The 19,243-nt window shown below is 43.5% G+C and overlaps 2 protein-coding genes across 7 annotated transcripts in view; one reads left to right on the top strand and one right to left on the bottom strand.

The window, feature by feature from the left end:
- The window catches only part of PPM1H (protein phosphatase, Mg2+/Mn2+ dependent 1H), a 246,808-nt gene extending 228,440 nt beyond the window's left edge, over nucleotides 1–18,368 (top strand). For 2 of the 3 annotated variants that reach the window (XM_081821986.1, XM_081821984.1), the window contains 2 exons: nucleotides 13,493–13,598; nucleotides 16,401–18,368. In XM_081821986.1, coding sequence (XP_081678112.1) covers nucleotides 13,493–13,567 — 75 coding nt within the window. In that variant the 3' untranslated portion in view covers nucleotides 13,568–13,598; nucleotides 16,401–18,368. Of the gene's footprint in view, nucleotides 1–13,492 lie in introns of all 3 variants that reach the window. The other variant, XM_081821985.1, reaches the window with a different exon arrangement.
- LOC115937168 (uncharacterized) overlaps nucleotides 1–19,243 on the bottom strand; it is an 83,496-nt gene that overhangs the window by 21,130 nt on the left and 43,123 nt on the right. The window contains exon 2 of one of the 4 annotated variants that reach the window (XR_014145745.1): nucleotides 1,148–1,219. The exons of 2 other annotated variants lie outside the window; for them this stretch is intronic. The gene's annotated coding sequence lies outside the window, so the exon portion shown is untranslated. Of the gene's footprint in view, nucleotides 1–1,147; nucleotides 3,125–19,243 lie in introns of those variants that run through there. One more of the 4 variants, XR_014145743.1, reaches the window with a different exon arrangement.

Here is a 19,243-nt window from a genome sequence, read left to right as displayed (position 1 = left end):
GTAGTCAAATTCATAGATTCACGAAGTAAAATGGTTGTTGTCGGGCTGGGGGGTGGGGAAAGAGACTGTGTGTTTAATGGGTACAGCATTTCAATTTGGGAAGATGAAAACGTTTTGAGGGTAAATAGTGGTGATGGTTGTACAATAGTGTGAATGTACTTAATGCCTTTGAACTGTACATGCTTTAAAATGGTTAAAATGCTAAGTTCTGTGTTATGTATATTTTACCACAAATTATTTCTCGAAAACAAATTTGGAAAAAAGGTAATAAATTAGGTAAATTTCTCATAAGACTAATCAAAAACAAAGGGTGACAAACAACATTGGGAATAAAAAACAGTAATATCTCAGACGCAGCAGCAATTAAATGTGAACATACTATGAAGATATATGTGTTCTTTCATAGGTACATTGTAAAGATATTAATTCTCCCTGATGGATCTTTAGAGACAGTACAGTTATAACCAGAATTCCAGTGAGGTTTTCATATAGCTTCATAAACTTATTCTAAGATGTATACGGAAGAACAAAATGCTAGGAATGTTTGTGACATTTCTGTATGAGTCTTACCCTTCTAGATATTAAGACAAAATCAGAACAACTAAAACAGTGTAGAAAAAATTAAAATTGAATCCTTTCCTCACACCATAGACTAAAATCAAGCCCATGAAAATTAAGACTTAAATGTGAAAGGCAAAATAAATACAACAAATAGAAAAAATAGTTTGGGAGAGACCGTCTTTATGATCTTAGAGAAGGATATCTTAAGACCCAAAAAGCACGAACAATAAAAGATGGATAACCTTAACTGCATTAAAATTAGCAACTTTCGTTCTTCAAAAGACAACATAAAGAGAGTAAAATGATAAGCTATGAACTGGGAAAAGATTTTTGCAACCTGTATAACTGAAGAGGGATTCCTATCCATAAAATACAGTGAACTCTCACAGATCAATAAAGGAAACACAAACAACCCAGTAGAAAAATGAGCAAGAACCAAACACTCATGACACAGAAGAACGTTAATGGCCAGTAAATATATTTTAAAAACACAGCTGGAATAAGCAGAGAGGTACAAATTACAAACACGAAGTAACGGCAGATGGCTTTGTGAATCTGTAGACAGACGGATGACACCTCGGCATACCTGGTGAAGTTAGGCCTTTGCATGTCCTGTGACTCCGAAGTTCTCCTAGGTCTGTACCCTGGAGCGCTGGTTCTGAAAGTGTAGTCCTTGAGTCACGTGGCATTGGCATCATCTGAGAACTTGTTAGAGATGCAAATTCTCAGGCCCCATCCCAAATCTACCAAATAAAACTCCAGTGAGGGGACCCAGCAGCTTGTGTTTTAATAGACCATCCAGGTGATGTGGTGCTGCTAAAATTTCATACAACAGAATTGTTTTTACGACAAAAGCTGGAATCAACAATGTGTCCAATCATAGGATGGATAAACTAAGAACAGAAGGCTTTATAGCTCAAAAAAAGGGAATGAACCAAAGATGTGCTCATTAGCAGGGAAGAATCTCAAAAACATAATGTTGAGTTTAATAAGTAAGTCATAGAAGAATACACATATTATGATTCTATTGACATGAAGCAGAAAACTAACAATATATCATTTAGGTATATAGATACTAAAACTGTAACAAAAAGCAAGAAAATTAACCCAAAATTCAGGATAATAGTTATCTTGGTAGAAGGGGTGACAGGGAGGGGAAGGGTATGTGCTTGAGAAAAGGAGATGTACTGACCTCGTACATCTCTGTAAAGTGAAGTTCCTGCTAATGACTAAGCAGTAATGGGTGTTTGTTGTTGTTACTCTGTATTTGATGCTGTTTTTCTATGTTTCATATATTTCACAACGAAAAATATTCGTTTAGGAAAATAGTGAAGCGAGGCTGTCTCTCTCTTCCTCGACTTGTTTGGTATCCAGTTGTTTATAGATTCTTTCATTTGAACTTAAATGGATTTTTCTCCTGTTGAGCTTTGGTTTTAATCTGTGTTTTATATCCTGCTTGTTAGCAACATTCTCACCAGTTTTCTCTACTGTGATTATTTTTATAAAGCTTTTTGCAAAGCCAGCTGACAGGTACAAGTGCAAAGGCACGAAACACTTTTTTTTTTTTTTTAAATCTCTCCAAGCTGGCTTGGTTTTGCTTACCAGCCCATCTCTCTCCATGGCAACAAATCTGCCCTCCAGGGAATGGTAACCTACGGACAGTGTTGTCACCAGGCAGGTGCCTGCCAGGTGAGAGCAGGCTCCGGGGGTGCATCAGAACTGCTACCTCCAGAGGCAGGGCTTAGAGGGATTTCTGTGGAACAAACAGGGCAAGAAAGAAAAAGGTTTTATGTCTGCCTTTCAGGGAAGATGGCAAACCAAAGCCTAAGAAAGACTTCCGTATCCAGTAGATGAATGAGTGAAAGGGAAAGTTGTAAGATAAGCACCGTTTTATTGGTAAGAAAAAGAATATCAGCTTGGAGATCAGAAAAAATTCTGGTTGGGTTTTGAGACCTTAGGCAGTAAAACCTTGTAGGCAGAGGTTTCTTCTTTGCCACATAACTCTCATTCAGATTCATTCATTTGGGAAATATTACTCAGGACATGTTTTATGAGGCAAGGTTTGCTAGTATTGGGGAAGAAATCTATGAAGCAAACAGACCTGTCTCCTGCCCTCTGGGAGTTTAGAGTCTTGAGGGGGTTATGGAAACATAAGGAAGTTATAGTATAAGTGATTAAAGACAGGAGCCGAACCTAGAGGAAGGGACAGCCAAGGAAGTTTCCCACAGGAAGGGCTATCTAAACTTAAACCTGAAGAACAAACAAGGATGAGCTGGGCAGGGTAGGGGCGAGCTGTAGCTGGGGAGGGAGAACATGGTGCAGTCAAGGAAGCTGGTGGTCAGGATGGCTGACTGGGCTGAGCGTGCGGTGCTGTCCACACACGAGGTGTGAGAGGTAAATGCAAGTTGTGGCCTACCTTAGGAACTCACAAGATTTTTTTTTTAAAGAATTTATTTTTGGGGGGATGCCTGGGTGGCTCAGTCAGTTAAGCATCTGCCTTCAGCTCAGGTCATGATCCCAGGGTCCTGGGATCGAGCCCCGCATCGGGCTCCTTGCTAGTTGGGAGCCTGCTTCTCCCTCTGCCTGCCGTTCCCCCTGCTTGTGCTCTCTCTCTCTCTGACAAATATATAAATAAAATCTTTAAAAAAAAAACAACTTATTTTTTGGCAGAGAGAGAGCGTGTGTGCACAAGCAGGGGGAGCGGTAGAGGGAGAGGGAGAAGCAGGCTCCCTGCGGAGCCTGATGTGGGGCTCAATCCCAGGACCCTGGGATCAGGACCTGAGCCGAGGGCAGACACTTGACCGAGTGAGTCACCCAGGCACCCCAGGAACTCACAAGATTAATGAATGTGGAAATTAGTTGTAGAAAAGGAAGTCTATAATAATGACAGGGAATTTGTGTAATTCCTTCATTCTGATCCATAATCAGCAAACTGTCTGTGCAACCTGATGGTGAAAACACAAGATGTGGATTCTCTACCCCTGTCTGCTCCTTTGTAATTTAAGCAATACTAGGAATTCAGAGAAACTGAATTTATTTCACACTTATGGCTTAGAAGTGATGTAAACTTTTCTCTTTCATGTGCAACGTATTTGCACATTTCCGTGTGTAATTTGGGAGGTGGGCACCACACTCGTGCCCTGGATGAGTGTGTCTCCTTGGGGAGCTTAGTCCCAAAAGCCGTGGCGGGGGGCTTGCTCCAACTGGGAGCTGTTCTGATCTTCCTGTGCAATAGAAATATGAGGGAAAGTCATCCTAATAAGTTTTAGTCAAAGTTATAATGTCTGTGAGGAGGAAGGACCCACTTTATAACTGCAGAGGCTCTGTGGGCTCTTCTTTGGCCAGAAGGATTCATTTCTCCCCACATGTAACCCAGGACCAAAGGCTTACCTATTTAATCACGTTGGAAGGTGGGGACTGGCTGGCCGATTGGCATGCTTGCTTTCTTTTCTTTCCTCCTTTCTCTTTCTCCCTTTCCTCCCTCCCTCCTCTTTCTTTCCTTCCTCCTTTCTTTTTCCTTTTTTCTTTTGATTGGAGCACACCCTGAAGTAGAGCAGAGTTGGCAGTTCTGTGAGTCCGTTGTGGGGTACACATTGAACCATTCATAGGAAATAAACCAAGCTAGCACCTGAGTCGGGTGGCTGGAAGTCATGGAGATTGGGCTACACAACCTGTAGCCCTCTGTAATACCAGGAAGATTCTCTGTTGAGGCCTAAACATCCTGCACAATTTGGAGAGGGTGCTGGAGAAAGGCCTGGAAGGGGTTTTCTGGGGCAAACGAGGGATCGACTTATCCCCTCTAATAAGCTGGAGATTTAGTGGGAGATCTCCTGTGAAGAATATTCAAAATAGAGACAAGTGTGTGAACACTCAAAGAGGATGCTTAATACTTTGTCAAAAAGTAATAAATTGTCAATATGACTGAGGGGGAAGGGCGTGGGCAAAGCCAGAGGGAACTAGGGCCACAGAACAGTTAACCAAACATGAAAGCACAGTATGCAGTCGCGTTCCAAATGCCCCAGCAAAACTTTGTGAGGCTTTGCCAGTCCTTCATTGCCCGAAACCTGTGGAAACCTCTCTGTAACTTGGACCTACTGACCCTCAGTCCGCCTGCCATGACACTTGAGGGGCTTTGTATGGAGTATTAAATCTGTAAGTACCAATGTAACATAAATTCCACAGAGCATTTCCCTAACAAGAGAAGCTTCTTGGGACACCTGGGTGGCTCAGTCAGTTAAGCGTCTGCCTTCGGCTCAGGTCATGATCCCGGGGTCCTGGGATAGAGCCCCACGTCGGGCTCCCTGCTCAGCGGGGAGCCTGCTTCTCCCTGTCCCTCTGCTGCTCCCCATGCTGTGTACACGCGCTCTGTCAAATAAATAAATAAAATCTTTTAAAAAATGAAGCCTCCTTGATGGTCACACTTGAGATGGTGTTCTTCACATCCATGCTCTCTGAGACTCCGATCTGCGTGCATTGATGAGGAAGAGATTAATCCGTGGGAAGTTACTAGCAAAAACGCCACCAACACTGACAGCAGGCTACTCAGGCAGCTATTAGTATTGCTAATTTGTATTTCCTTGATAATATGAAATTTATTTTGGCAAAAGACAAAATTTCTTTCTATGAGATCTTTCCACGAATTAGCTGAACTAATTCCTACCAGCACCACGTGGTTTTGAAAAACTATGCCTCAGATGCAAAAAAGGGTTTCCCCCATTGCCCCCCATATCAATTACATGTTTGAAGAACAAATTTGTGAGTGCTTGATCTATTTGAAGGCTAGATAAAATCGGCATTTTTGTCTCTTTTGCAATGTTGAGCATATTTAGACCCATGGTAACTGGGAAGTCAGTCTGTGACCCTGCCCATAATGGCCTCTGAACAGCACGCTGCCGGGCCCCTCTTTCCTGCCTCATGGCTCTTTGTATGGCCGCTGGAGCAGAGCTGTGTGGCCACTTAGTTGGAAGATCAGGGCATTTTAAAGGGCTTGCCAGGGAAGATAGAGAAGGAAATGTTCTGTTGCTCCCTCTCACATTGAAATTGTGCTGTTTGGGATACAAACAAAAATCAACACGCAGCACGTAAGGAACCAGGGAGTTGGTGCCAGGCGCGGAGGGCTGGACGATGCATGGCAGGTGTTTTCGCCCTCTCCTGTGGGTGTGGCCGCTCTCCCCAGTCCGCGGCCTTGTACCTGCGGGCACATTAACCCCTGAGGTACACCGTGGCCGCGTCACGGACAGAGCTGTCAGTATTCCAGTGTCTCAGGATATTCCACCTGCTCCCTGGGCTGGGGACAGAAGCCGTCACGAGTGGCTTCGGTGAGTTTAGAGGCGGACAAGGGACCCGCGTGGTTCAGCTCCCAGCAGTGAGCCTAAGAGATGCCTCCTCCTGGGATGAGCTGCCCAGGTCCAAATACAATAAAGAGCCCTCTCCAAGCCACCCCTCACCCCCTGCCCACCAGGTCACCATAGATCCCTGCCAATGTTCCCAAGCTTGGGAGAGCTTTCCTACCTCTTAAATTTCAGAGGCCTGCTCAGAATGCAAAGAAGATTCCTCCTCCTGTTCCCATCATACTCTATTACTGCTGGGCATCAGCAGATGGAGGCAGCCTTTTATATGCAAATATTTGGAACCCATTAATTCCCCAGTTCCTGCCACCTACCTCCCTCTTGTAAGACCCTGATCTGTACCATCTAAATGGCAAATAGCAGTTCCCACCCAACTAGAACTATTCAAGCCTTTAAAGCAGGGTTATAGCCTGAGGCCTGAAATGGACGTAGTTTTGACACCAGTGCTGATTCAAATGCAGTCCCTGTGAGAAACAGACTCTCTAAGAGGTAGATGACTGAAGGCAAATCTCTTGGGGGAAAAGAAGGACATCTTATGTTTAATGAGGAAAATGATAGTGGGTACTGACCTCTGACCAAGTGCTGAGACTGCTGAATGCTTTGTGGAAGGATCTCATTCATTCCTTGCAGGAGCCTTTGAGGTCCGCCCTGTCATCATCCCAGATTTATACGTAAGAAAAGAGGGGCTCCAAGAGGCTCAGGAATTTTTCCAGAGTGCCCATGTGGGCCGTGGTAAAACCAGGATTGGACCCTCGGCAACCCACGCCCACACCCTGAGCCCCTTTGTATGCTCTGCTGAAGAGGCGAAAGAAGAACTGCCACAGAAATGGCAGGGACAACAGAGACAATTGAGGATTTATCGGTCTCCTTCCACCCTGACTGTTAGTGCCATTGTGAAAAGAGCTTCTGGCCTTCCCATAGTCCTTCAGCCCTCTTCCTTTCTTTGTTTTCCTCCCTCCCCTGCTGTCCTTTCTCTGCTCCCTCCCACTCAGAGCCTGAGGAAGCCTCTGAGCCAAGCCCTGTGCCGTGTGCCAAGTTAGCTCCCTCCCTGGCAGCCATTTCTTTCAGCGGATCAGTATTGAAATTTCTTTTGCTGATCAATATTGAAAGTTGTGGCCAGAGAAGAAAAATGTTCTCAAAATACAAAACTTGTCTCCCAGGGAGATTCTTTCTTAGAAGAGAGCAAGTACTTCAAACTGCTCTAGCAGTTCTCTCATGCAGTATGACCAAGCATTCTGAATAAGGCATTCAGGAACGGCCCTTCATCTGCTCCACATCCAGCTTCCAGAATCTCCAGGCTCCTCAGCCCGCCTCCCAGCCTCGGCCCACGTGCAGTGGAATCCAATCCCCTGTCACTGCCTTCGGCTGTGCCATATTCTTATTTGCTCCTCTCCTGTATATTTTTGTACTTGCATTTCATGTTTTAACTCCATCTGTGGCACGTGTCTGCCCTTGGGTTCAGTCTCAGTACCAAAATCTGTAGAGCTCTCCTGTTTTACTGCCACATTTAGCAATTTCTTTCATAGTCACCAAACCAGACAGGCCTTGTCAGGTAGAAATTGGAAGAAAACCAAATGGGAGTGGGGAACACCGAGGTCTTTCCCTCTTGAGAAAGTTGTTTCCTCTTTACCAGTTTTGATATAAGGCAACCTTATACATGGTTTCATGCCTGGGGCAAGTTGGCTCTTGAATATGGATGCCAGTGGGTTTTGAATGGCCACCCAGCCTGGCTGAATACTGGAGTTGGGGCACAACTCTTCTCCCAGGAGCTGGTTTCTAGGGTTGTGTCGAGTTGCTCATTTATGCGGAAAGCTCTTGCAAGTGGCCTCATTTTACCTGAATGTTGTTTCTGACTTCGTTTCAATACTGGGTCTCCTGTAGCCTGAAGGAAATGTAGGAAATTGGTTCTAGAGTTCAGCGGTACGGTTAGTCACTGAATACACCATCTACTCAGTCCCCTTCAGTTGTCCACACAAGCTGCTTTTACAGAGGGGATACCACATTCACCAGAGAAGTCTGGCAAAGAGAAGTCATGTGGAGGAATCTGAGCTCCTGGCAACAGTGTTGGAAGAAGTGGTCCTAGGCATTCTCCCAAGCCTCCTGCCTCAGGTCCTTCCCTGAAGCACATGGATACATGGATGATGGCAAGAACCTGATGAAACTGAAGTTCTGTGAGAAGGGGATATGGTTGGGTAGGCTCACCACACAGGAAGTGGGAAGTTAAACCTCACACCACTCCTGTGTTATGAGAATCCTAAACCAAGAAATTACATGTTCTACAGCTGGAAAACCCATAATGTGTCCTAGTAGAGGCAAATTTAAAAATCTCTATAACCTAGGGCACAGAGTAAGCAACCCCTACTGAAGAGAAACATAGCTTCAAACCCACTATGAGAAAGAATAACTAGACACAATGGAGCCTTCTCTCTACCTCTCCAAAGAAAACCCAGTAGAACAGGTTGAAACTTTAAACATGTACAAATAGAACCACAAGGCAGGGAGAGGTAAATTTGGAAAACCAAATGAAAATTCACAATGGAGAAAAGTATGTCACTGAAATAAAGTTACCATAGCTCACCCTTGAATAACATGGGTTTCAACTGCATGAGTCCACTTATACATGGATTTTTTTTTTTTTAAGATTTTATTTATTTATTTGACAGAAACAGTGAGAGATGGAACACAAGCAGGGTGGGGGGGTGGGGAGATGGAGAAGCAGGCTTCCTGCCAAGCAGGGAGCCCAATGTGGGGCTCAATCCCAGGACCCTGGGATCATGACCTGAGCCAAAGGCAGACGCTTAACAACTGAGCCACCCAGGCGCCCCTATACATGGATTTTTTTGAAAAAGTACTGCAAATATGTTTTCTCTTACGATTTTTTAATAATATTTTCTATAGCTTACTTTATTGTAAGAATACAGTATATATAATAAGTATAACATACCAAATATGTATTAACTGTTTATGTCATCAGTAAGGTGTCTGGGCAACAATAGGCTATTAGTAGTTAAGTTTTCAGAGAGTCAAAAGTTATACTTGGATTTTTGACTGTGTGGTGATTGTTGTCCCTTAACCTCCGTGTTGTTGAAGAGTTAACTATACTGAATGGATTGAAAAGTAAACCACTAAAACAGGAATTAGTGAATTTATAGAAATCAGAAAAAAGAAAACAGGAAAGAAGTGGAAATCTGGAAGGCAAAGTGGGGAAGGTCTAATAGGAGAAAATATTAAAAAAATAGAGGGCAAGCAATATTCAAAAAGTTCACAGTTGAAAACTTTCCAGATTCAAAGAAATATCTTCTCATTTGAAGGAGTAAAACAGATTTTCAACCATGATAGATAAAAATGAATCCTCATTGTTATGTCTTGGTGTAACTTCATACCGTCGATAACAGTAAAAACTTAAAAACCTACCAATGAGAAGATATTTCCTTATAAAGAAATGTCTTCCCAACAAGAGAAGTCACAATAAATGAAATATTATCTCTAAACTGCTGAGGGAAAAGTAATGGTCAATCCAGAATTCTATACCCTATAAAGCTATCATGCAAGATTAAAAGCAAAAATAAAAGATTTTTGTGGTCCAAAGACTAGGTGAGTTTAATCCCTCACAGACCATTGTTGAAAGAATTCTAAAAATGGACTTCAACAGAAAAAAAAAATCAAATCCAGAAGGAAGGAATGGATTTCAAAAACCACAGAAGTTAGTATGTTGGTTTATTTACATAAGTATGGATTGTAAATGATAATAATGACTAATAGAGGCTTTAAAAAAAGGATGAAATTCAACTACCTGGCAGTAACATGAAAGATGATAGAAGGCATTCTAAGATCCTTTTATTTTCTGAAGGAGGACATAAATACTGATTAACCTTTGTGTTAAAAACTTAAGCATAAGTGCTAAAATGAAAGAAATTAACTATCACTTCTAAACCAGTAGAGGGAGGGAAAAGGTGTTAAAGCAATCAACCTGATTTCAGAAAGCAAGAATGAAGAAAAACATAATCAGAAAACACACAGGAAGTTTTATATATATTTATATGTATTAGTGATGGCAGAAATAAGCTCCGGTATATCAGTTTTTACAATAAGTACAGCTTACATCTTAGTAACTATGAGATTAGATTTTATTTTAATTAGCCATGTACCACTAATGAAATACACTTTAAAATACAAAGTTTAGAAGTCCTACTCAATCTTGTGGATTTTATCTTTGAAAAATATCAGGGTGAGGAGGTGGCATTGAAAATGACCATCTTTTCTTGCCTAAGAGACTGGGGATCGCATTAACTCAGGATGATAGATGGGCAAGTCCTACCTTGTTAATAGGTTAATATTTATTGATTTCTTCTTAAGTCTTACCTGTGGCCTCCCAAGGAACTTAAGGAGCATCAGAGAGAAGAGCTTGTGTCATGTGTCATGGAAGCCCAGACGCAGGAGAACTGGGGAGTGTGGAGTGGAGTGGAAGCTGTCCCCCCTACCCACTCCTCCCCCCAACCCCCGCCCAAAAAAGAATTCAGGAAGACAGGAGACATCAAAGGCAAAGAAGATGGTCAGTGGTATCTGTGCTGGAGCAAGGTTGAGCTGAACGAGTACTGAGAAGAAGCTTTTAGGTCAAGGTGTAAGAGGCCAGATGAGTGAGGTAGTGGGCCTACTGGTAAGAGATTAAGGGGGAAAAAGGGAAGAAATTGAAGAAGCAAAAATGGATTTCCCTCTCAAGTTCAGCACCTAAGGGAAGACAGAATGGATGGTAAAGAGAAATTCAGGCTCGAGGGAAGTGATCTTGGAATAGGCAATAACCATTTTTAAGAATAAAACCTTAATTATCTAGAGCCCTCAGGGAAATGAGTTTCCTGGGTAACCATCTTTTCTAGGTGACCTAATGCTGCTTTTTAAAATACCACTGCTAATTTTGACCATTTTTAAATACCCAGAGTCACCAGCAGTGACAATATCAGGGTGGTCTCTTGCCTTGAACTAAGGGTGATCATCCTTTGACTTCACTTCATTTTGATCTCTCGCCATCGTTGCCCCACAGGACAGTTCGCCTCTCCCTAGACTAGCCACAGAGAGCTGGCCTTTTGAGTTCTTTTCTCTGCTTTTTGACATCTTGGAGCATCTTTCTTTTACCGTCAGCCACCTTTTATCATGACTTGCTACAATTTTCTCTGTCTAGCATGCTCTTGAGCTGGGTTAGGGTGTGTTCAGCCCTGACAGATGAATCTACTCGGTATTGACTCAGCCAGGTTTCTTAACTTGAAAGGCTAAAGTCTGGACCCTGGTCAATCACCAGGATAATAAACATCACTCCGATATTGTTGGTAGCCTTTCCCGGCATGGTTCTTTCTCAGATATACAGTTTAATATAAACCCAAGAGTAATCTGGGGTGAGCATCTGAGAGACTCTTCTGAATATAGTATAAGCTGCAGTATGTGGATTTGGGGACATTTATTTGGCCCTTGAGCCAAAGGCCTCTCTGGACTCCTTTCTGTTTATTTCCTGATCTCAACAGGAGAACCCACTGGAAGGGCTAACTGGCTGCATCTTCCCTCAAGTGCTACTGAAGACTTTTCTGCCTCAAAGCTGATAATTCTCTTCATACAGATAGAAGAAGAAGGTGTCTCTCCTCCCCACCCACCACCCACCCTCCAGGAGGAAAGGCATTTATTTTGTATTAACTCAAACAGCCTCTCCTCTGCCACCTAGAGTGTGTCCTGCAGTCCTCTCCTGCCTGGGCTGCAAGGAGACTTGAGTCTCAAAGACTTTATGTCCTGGAGTCTTAATCCTGAGATCATTTGCTGCAGACCTTAGTCTTAAATATTGTGATGATGGGCTAGACACTAGTCTCTTATTTTTATTTAATTAATTAATTAATAATTTTTTTGCCGGTCTCCTTTAATATGAGACTCAGTAAATCCATAAAGGGTCTTAACAGAAGAAATAGAAGAGCCTTCTGGGGTTCTGAATTCCATAAAATCACAGTCCTGAGGGCAAGGCAGAGACATTCCAAAGTAGGGAAAAACCACTAGTAATATCAGGGTGGTCTGTTGTTAAAGGTCTGTCGTTAAAGCCTTCCAAGAAGCCTCCCTTATAGGGTGACATTTATTATCTTGGTGATTTATCAGAGTCTAGCTTTTAGCTTTTCAGGCTCAGAAACTGGTTTAATCAACATACAAAGAACAGATTCATTGTCAGAGCTGGGCTCACCCTAAACAAGCTTACAAAACTGATTTGGAAACTGAAATGCCAGTTGACATTTATATGGAGAAATATAACTGACTGATATTCCTAAAGTACAATGCCTGGCTCATTCCTTCCCTGTAGGCAGGCCTACACGAGCCAGATCATAATCAGGTTATTTGGTGAACGTGAAATCAGAGTTAACGGTGAATCATGTTTAATGGCATATAGGCTGAGGGAGTAATTCATCCACACTAAATATGGTTGTACCAGCGGAACTAAATCTCTTTGAAGTCTGTCAGCTAAGACTCTCTGTGCTCTGATCAGTATTTGGATAGACACCTGCCAATGTTTTGTCTCGTTTTTTTTTTTTTAATGCCTCAAGGCCAACCCAGGCCTACACCCACCAAAATCCCCTCCCACACTGGTCTTTAGATATTAATATTTTCCATTGACTAATAATGTAGCCATTCTTTTTCCTCGAGTTTAAATCTCTATGAGCAATCTTATTTTCTAATTCTTGGTGGACCCCCCCCCCCCCCGTACCTACGTTGATCTAGAGGAGAGAATGGCATTGATAAGGGTGGGTGAATAGCTCATTCACACAAAGGTTTATCAGTCCTTTCCCAAAAACACCTTCACATTTTTACTGTATTCCAATGCTACATGTACTATTGATGTTTTTATTTAAATCAACTCACTTTTTAAAAACAATTTTATTTTAGAAGATTGACCCCTACCATAAATGGAAAATGACTATCCTTTGTCCTAAAAAAGAATGTGGTCCAAAAAATAAACACTGAAAACCAAAGCTCTTATGATTCCCAAGTACTTTTTCAGTGAGGCATGGTTTGCCAAGCAAAGCTATGAGCCCAAGCAGGTCCAAATTAAAGACAGATTCACACCAAATGGAGACTGTCTCCTTGACATCACCAAAAACATCAAAGGACTCAAGAGCAGAATAATTTAGGAGGTTATTTAATGTATGTGGTGCCTTGTCCATCCACTTAAAAGAATAATCTCACGTTAGGCATCCCACATTTTGGGAAAAGATGGCCTAGACTTTAAGATTTTATTTATTCATTTGAGACAGAGAGATACACAGAGAGAGAATGAGCATGAGCAGGGGGAGAGGCAGAGGGAGAGGGAGAAGCAGACTCCCTGCTGAGCAGGGAGCCCAACGTGGGGCTCGATCCAGGACCTAGAGATCATGACCTGAGCCGAATGCAGATGCTTAACCGTCTGAGCTACCCAGGCGCCCCTTGCCTAGACTTTTGGAGACTTTAGGGGTATTTGAAAACTGCTGACACAGCTGTAGTGATGCCTCTTTCCCAGGCTTCCTCGACTCCAGATTCCGCCTGATGCCGCACTGATGGTCTCATCCCTGCTTCTCCCTACACAGGTACACATTGGCAGCTCAGGACCTGGTGATGCGTGCCCGTGGTGTCCTGAAGGACAGAGGATGGCGGATATCTAATGACCGACTGGGCTCAGGAGACGACATTTCTGTATATGTCATTCCTTTAATACATGGGAACAAACTTTCATGAAAACAGCCCGGGGCATCAGGAGGACAGCAGGGGAGAAAGCTGGGATACCTCTTAGCAGGGCGGGACTGGGACGTGCCCCCGCAGAGTTCAGGGGATGCAACCTCTTCCCAGCCCAGGTGGGGAGTTTGCTGCTAAAAGGCCTCTGGCGGTACTTCTGGGGGACCCTTAGATTTCAGTTTCCTCTTCAGTAACAGGTCTGGATACTCAACCAGAGCAAAACATAAAGGCTGCTACTGAGTGTTGTGTTTCTTTTGGTTCCTTTAATAGGCCTCCTGGGTGGCCATTGCCTATTTTGGGCACACACATATTTATTTGGAGTAGCTGGGCAGCCATTTTCAGGTGTAACTGGCAGAAGACTCTTCGGCCTGTCAAGCTGCCAGCTTCTCTACGGGTTAAAAGTGCTGCATTGGAAAGTTGGGGATCATGCCTCAGAAAGTGTACGCACCCACCTCCTAGTAAGCCTGAGATTTATTTCAGGGAACACCATCTGTGTGTGTGTGTGTGTCTGTCTCTCTTTTCATTCTTTCATGGTTATGGTGGGGTGAGGCAGGGATTTTTTCTTTTCGATATTCTTTGAATCTTAATTGTTTCCCTTTCATAAAACAGGCCTGGGACTTTCCATCTCCTTGCTGAGGAATTTGTGTGTCAAAGTCCAGCCCAGGCCGTCCCCATATCCTGTAGCCCACACCACCCAGGCAGCCTTCTGGAGCGGTGCCCTGGCTGACAGAGTACTGTCTTTGTTGTGTAACAGTTTGTTCCTGAGTTGCATTTTCTCACCAAATCAGTGTGTTTTCATGAAAATATGGGTGTTTCTTTGGACCAACAGTTCCTCAGTTGTTTTCAAGGGTCCCCCTTTTGTGGCTTGAGATTTCTCTGAGAACCCAGGTTTTCATTTCTGGAATGGTTGGCCCTCCCCACCTGCTGTGCCATGGGGACATACGTAAAGCAGTGTTGAAGAGATCAGAACAGGAAGCTCCATGTATCAGTCAGGTCACCATACCTCATATGAAGACCCTCCCTTTTGGATCCAGGTTCCATGGGCTATGATTGTCCCCAAGGCCACTCCACATCAGTACATATCTGTGTACTGTCAGGGAGCAGCAGTCCTGCTCTCCCCCTCATCTTCAGGCAAGGCCCACTCAGAATAGCCATCTGATTAAAGTGAATTTGAATTGGGTTGACTGGTCATTCTCCTGCTGTGTGCCCCATTCCTTCCCCAGCCACCCAACAGCTGCAACCCCAGTTCCCATTGTAGCTCCACTTCTGAGCGTTCCTCACAAGAGCTGCAGAAGCAGTGGACACCAAATCTACCTGTTGCTTCTCTTTCAAGAGGAATCACAAAATAGGTTTTTAGAAATCACTTCTATCTCTTGGGCAGACTATTGCTCTGCACCGGAGGACCTTGTAGAGCGATGTCCAATTACTGAGTCTTCTTCCTGCACACCTCCTGTGGTTTCATCACCATCCTGACAGTTTTGTGTAATTTAAACATTCTTCCCACCCAGTAAAGAACAATGTTGGTGATGTGATTCCCAAAACTGCTGGAGAGCCAGTTCCAGTTCACGTGTTTGCTGGGTCCCTTCCCCAGAGGAGAGGAGACGAGAGGAACCTTTCCTCCAGGACAGTTCGTCACCTTCCTGGAGTTGTAGATATTCCAGTAGGAAAGGCCTGGAGCCTCTCTACTCAGGAATGAATTCATTCCACGCTGTGGAAATGATGCCCTGTCTGGTAGGTAAAGTACTTGGGGATTTACCCACCAGCTGTTTGCCAAAATGTTGCCTGGGAAGAATTGGACTACTACCTTGTCAGGGGTCATCTTCATCTGACAGCTTGCCTCCTCCTCCAGGAGATCTGAGCAACCCCAGATGGCTCTTTGGGGACCAATCTGTGGGAAGCCATTTGCTCCTCTGGCAGAATAAGATGCTGTGGGACAATGTGCAGGCATCTCCCACAGTGTGGTTCCACCTTCTGTCCCTGCCCTGACTCAAAGTCAGGTACAAGGGGAAAACGAGAAAGTTTTTTTTTTTTTTTTGAAAGATTTTATTTATTTGACAGGGACAGAGATAGCGAGAGCAGGAACACAAGCAGCAGGAGTGGGAGAGGGAGAGCAGGCTTCCCACCGAGGAGGGAGCCCGATGTGGGACTCGATCCCAGGACCCTGGGATCATTACCTGAGCCGAAGGCAGACGCTTAACGACTGAGCCACCCAGGCGCCCGAAAACGAGAAAGTTTTTTGTGGAGGACTCTGAACGGCCTTCTTTGGGAAGCTCTCCTCACAAGCAATCACCTCTTTCCCGTGTTCCCCTTGCCTTTCATCTGTTTTCTCTCCTGCGCTTTGATGTTGGTCCTACCTTGCACTTTTCTACTTTTATTTGAGCCACCAGAGTCCGACTTTGGGCATAGATGTCATGATAGTCTTCTACTCTACTCAAGTCACCAATTCATGTACTGCAAAGAAATGTCTCAGGAAAAATTCTGGAACCCCCTTTTTCAATTTATCCTAAAGTCTTGAGCATTTAGTCCTGCTGGTTTTAGTTAGAAAGGTATCCAGGAATTCTTGTCATAAGCCTCCTTGGTGGAAAGATCTTAGTTAAAAAGCTCAAGCCCTCTTTCTGTTTGGGGGATGGGAGGAAAATTACAAACGAGGTGGATAAATCATATGTGGAAAAAGTGATGTGTTAATGTCCATAGCAGATCTTCCCAGCACTGATATTGCTCTGTGAATTGAGCTTACTCTGTTTGGCTTTATTTTTCACCCAGGCCCCGTCCCATCTCATCCCAAGAGCAGCAACTGTGTCTACATAACAGGGTTGGCCCTTGGAGCATTCCTGGAGAGGTCAAAAGGCAACAGACTCAAAATTCTGAAGAACGTATTTATATGTGGTTCTGAAATGTTGTGTATCTGACTTATAGCCAAATCTGCTTGTCCTAATAGCCTCAGAGGAAGTCTTGTTTAATAAAAAGCTTTCGATTTCCTAGTCAAGTCTTTATGGTTGTCTTGGGGTATGTATGGCCACTTCCTCTAATGAAAGGCTCTTTCGGTTCTAAATCTCTTTGTTGGGCTGGACCCTACTCTTCGGAATACTTGGGGATGGGTCTTTTCCTTAAAGAGAGCAAACTCATACTCCATCCACACCTTGTAGCTTCTTGCCAGGCGACAGCCAAACCTTTGTTCTCACGACACCTGCAGTGAGAGAAGCGCCAGCAGTCAGAGATGGAGGGTATGTTCTGCGGTGGGTCTGCTTACCTAACTGCCCTTCTTGGGGTGGGAAGGGAGAGGGGAAAATCGGGCTAGGCCAAGTACTCAGCTGTGGACTAGGACAAACTACAAAAAGTGGCAATTTCAGTTCCTTTCCACAACTTTGGGGAATTTAGGGTGTTTGATTTTTTAATTCCTAGCAGCTTACCTCTATGGGGTTGTGCGAAGTCAGCTGCGCTCACCTTCTTCTTACTCCTAAGTATTCACTTCTGTCTCGGGACAACTACAGCTGTAGGCAGGTATTGGTGGGCAGGGATGAGAGTCTTGGGACCCAGATTTGGCCTCAGATCTTGGCCATTCGGGCAGGATTTTTGGTTTACCAAGAGCACTAGCATGGAAACATACGGAAAAAGACTCCCACATCTTTAAAATTCTGATTCTCCTCTAGACTGCACCTCCTTCCTCGTCTGCCAATCCATTTGTTTTCAACACGGCCAAGGGCGGTCAGTGGTTTCTTTCCACCACAGTTTGAGGATCTGACCTTTCCTTAAGTGACCCAGCAGCACCACTGTTCTCAGAGGGAATATGTTAAACTTTTATGAGATTCTGTCTTCAGTAAATTACTGCTTCTGGGACACTTGGAGAAAGCAGTGAAGAGTCATTGTCTATGCAAAGAACAATCAGGCTGACCCTAAAATTTACCAGATCTCAGAAAACAGGAAAACAGTATCTGGCCCCAGGACAGAATCTTACTTTAGAAACTTGGATTTGTGAGAACTTCACAATTGCAGAGAAGGCTGAGAGTCTGCACACCATACACCGCCCACCATGCAGGGCAGACTCTGGGTGGGCGTGGCTGATGTGGCAGATGCGTACACTGGGATTTTTCAAAGGACACTACGTGAGCAGGCTCCTTGCCTCTCAGGCGAGCACCATGGCAGCTCTTTGTCAGATCTGAGTGCCGGTCTGGGCACGACTGCTCTTTCTAACCCATGATGTTACGTGTAAATAGCTTTCATTTTTCCTCTGCGTCTTAGATGAAGTCTTGTTCACATAGCAACCAGGTAGACAGTGACCAAATAAGGCTGTAAATGTGCTGTTGTTTTCTACTGTGATGTACTTGAAGGAGAACCTTGTGCCCCCCCACTTTTCGGACCTTCCATAGTATTTTGTGTCTGGGGAGTCCTGAGGTAATTCTCTTATTTCTGTTCGCTTCCATTTTCTCTGTTTCTTCTGGAGACCCAGGGAGGCCCACGGTGGAGATCATTTGTAAGATCTGGGTTTCCAAAAATGCCAGATGTACAGGGAATGACAGGAATCTGCCTGAAAATGGTTTCAGAACCATGTACCTTTATGCTTTGTGGTTGTGAAACCTTGAATTTGTAACCCCCCAAAATGAAAACTGTTTAGTAAAGGGGGTCTATTTTGTGTGTTTTGAAACTTAGGTGCGATGTTCCCTGGAAAAAGCTAAAGAAATGTATATGCTCAATGACATTTTAAAATAAAATATTATATATATGTATATAGAACCCCTCTAGAAAAAAGTTTGTGTCATTTCTTTTAATTCGCTTTGAAGTTTCTTCATATCAGGTAATGGAATGATGGGAGTGTCATGGCCTCACGGGGAGTTACAAACTGTGAACAGATTCGAAAGACAATCAAAAGGGAATGGATGCCGACTCTATAAACCTACACAAGAATAGCAGTAAAGGCTATCCATTTCAACAGTGCATCTAGAAGAAACATCTTGGATATTACTACCAAGAATTGCTCCCAAGAGGTATTCTTTTTTCTTTTTCTTTTTCTTGAGGTGTAATTGATATACAACATTACATTAGCTTTCGGTGTAGAACATAGTGACTTGATATATGGATATACTGCAAAATGATCATCACAGAAATTCTGGTTAACATCCATCACATTCATATTAACAAAAGTATTTTTTTCTTGTGATAACTTTCACTCACTTAGAAACTTTCAAATATGCAACACAGTATTATTAATTACAGTCACCATGCTGTACATTACATCCACATGACTGACTTATTTTCTAACTGCAAGTTTGTATCTTTTGACCCTCAGTCACTCATTTCTCCCACCACTCACAGCTGCCTCTCCCAACCACCAATCTGTTCTCTGTGCCTGTGAATGTTTTTTGTTTTTATTTATTTTTTAGATTCCACACATAAGTGAGATCATATGGTATTTCTCTTATCTCACTTATCATAATGTCCTTAAGGTCCATCCACATTGTCACAAATGGCAAGATTTCCTTAATTTTTTTTTTTTTAAAGATTTTATTTATTTGACAGAGAGAGACACAGCGAGAGAGGGAACACAAGCAGGGGGAGTGGGAGAGGGAGAAGCAGACTCCCCGCTGAACAGGGAGCCCAATGCGGGGCTC

Source organism: Leptonychotes weddellii, chromosome 5 (genome assembly GCF_054177405.1).
Source record: "Leptonychotes weddellii isolate Sample4059 chromosome 5, ASM5417740v2, whole genome shotgun sequence".
In the NCBI taxonomy this organism is placed as follows: domain Eukaryota; kingdom Metazoa; phylum Chordata; class Mammalia; order Carnivora; family Phocidae; genus Leptonychotes; species Leptonychotes weddellii.
The sequence above is the reverse complement of the archived record's forward strand: the minus strand, read 5'-3'. Positions and strand labels throughout refer to the sequence as shown.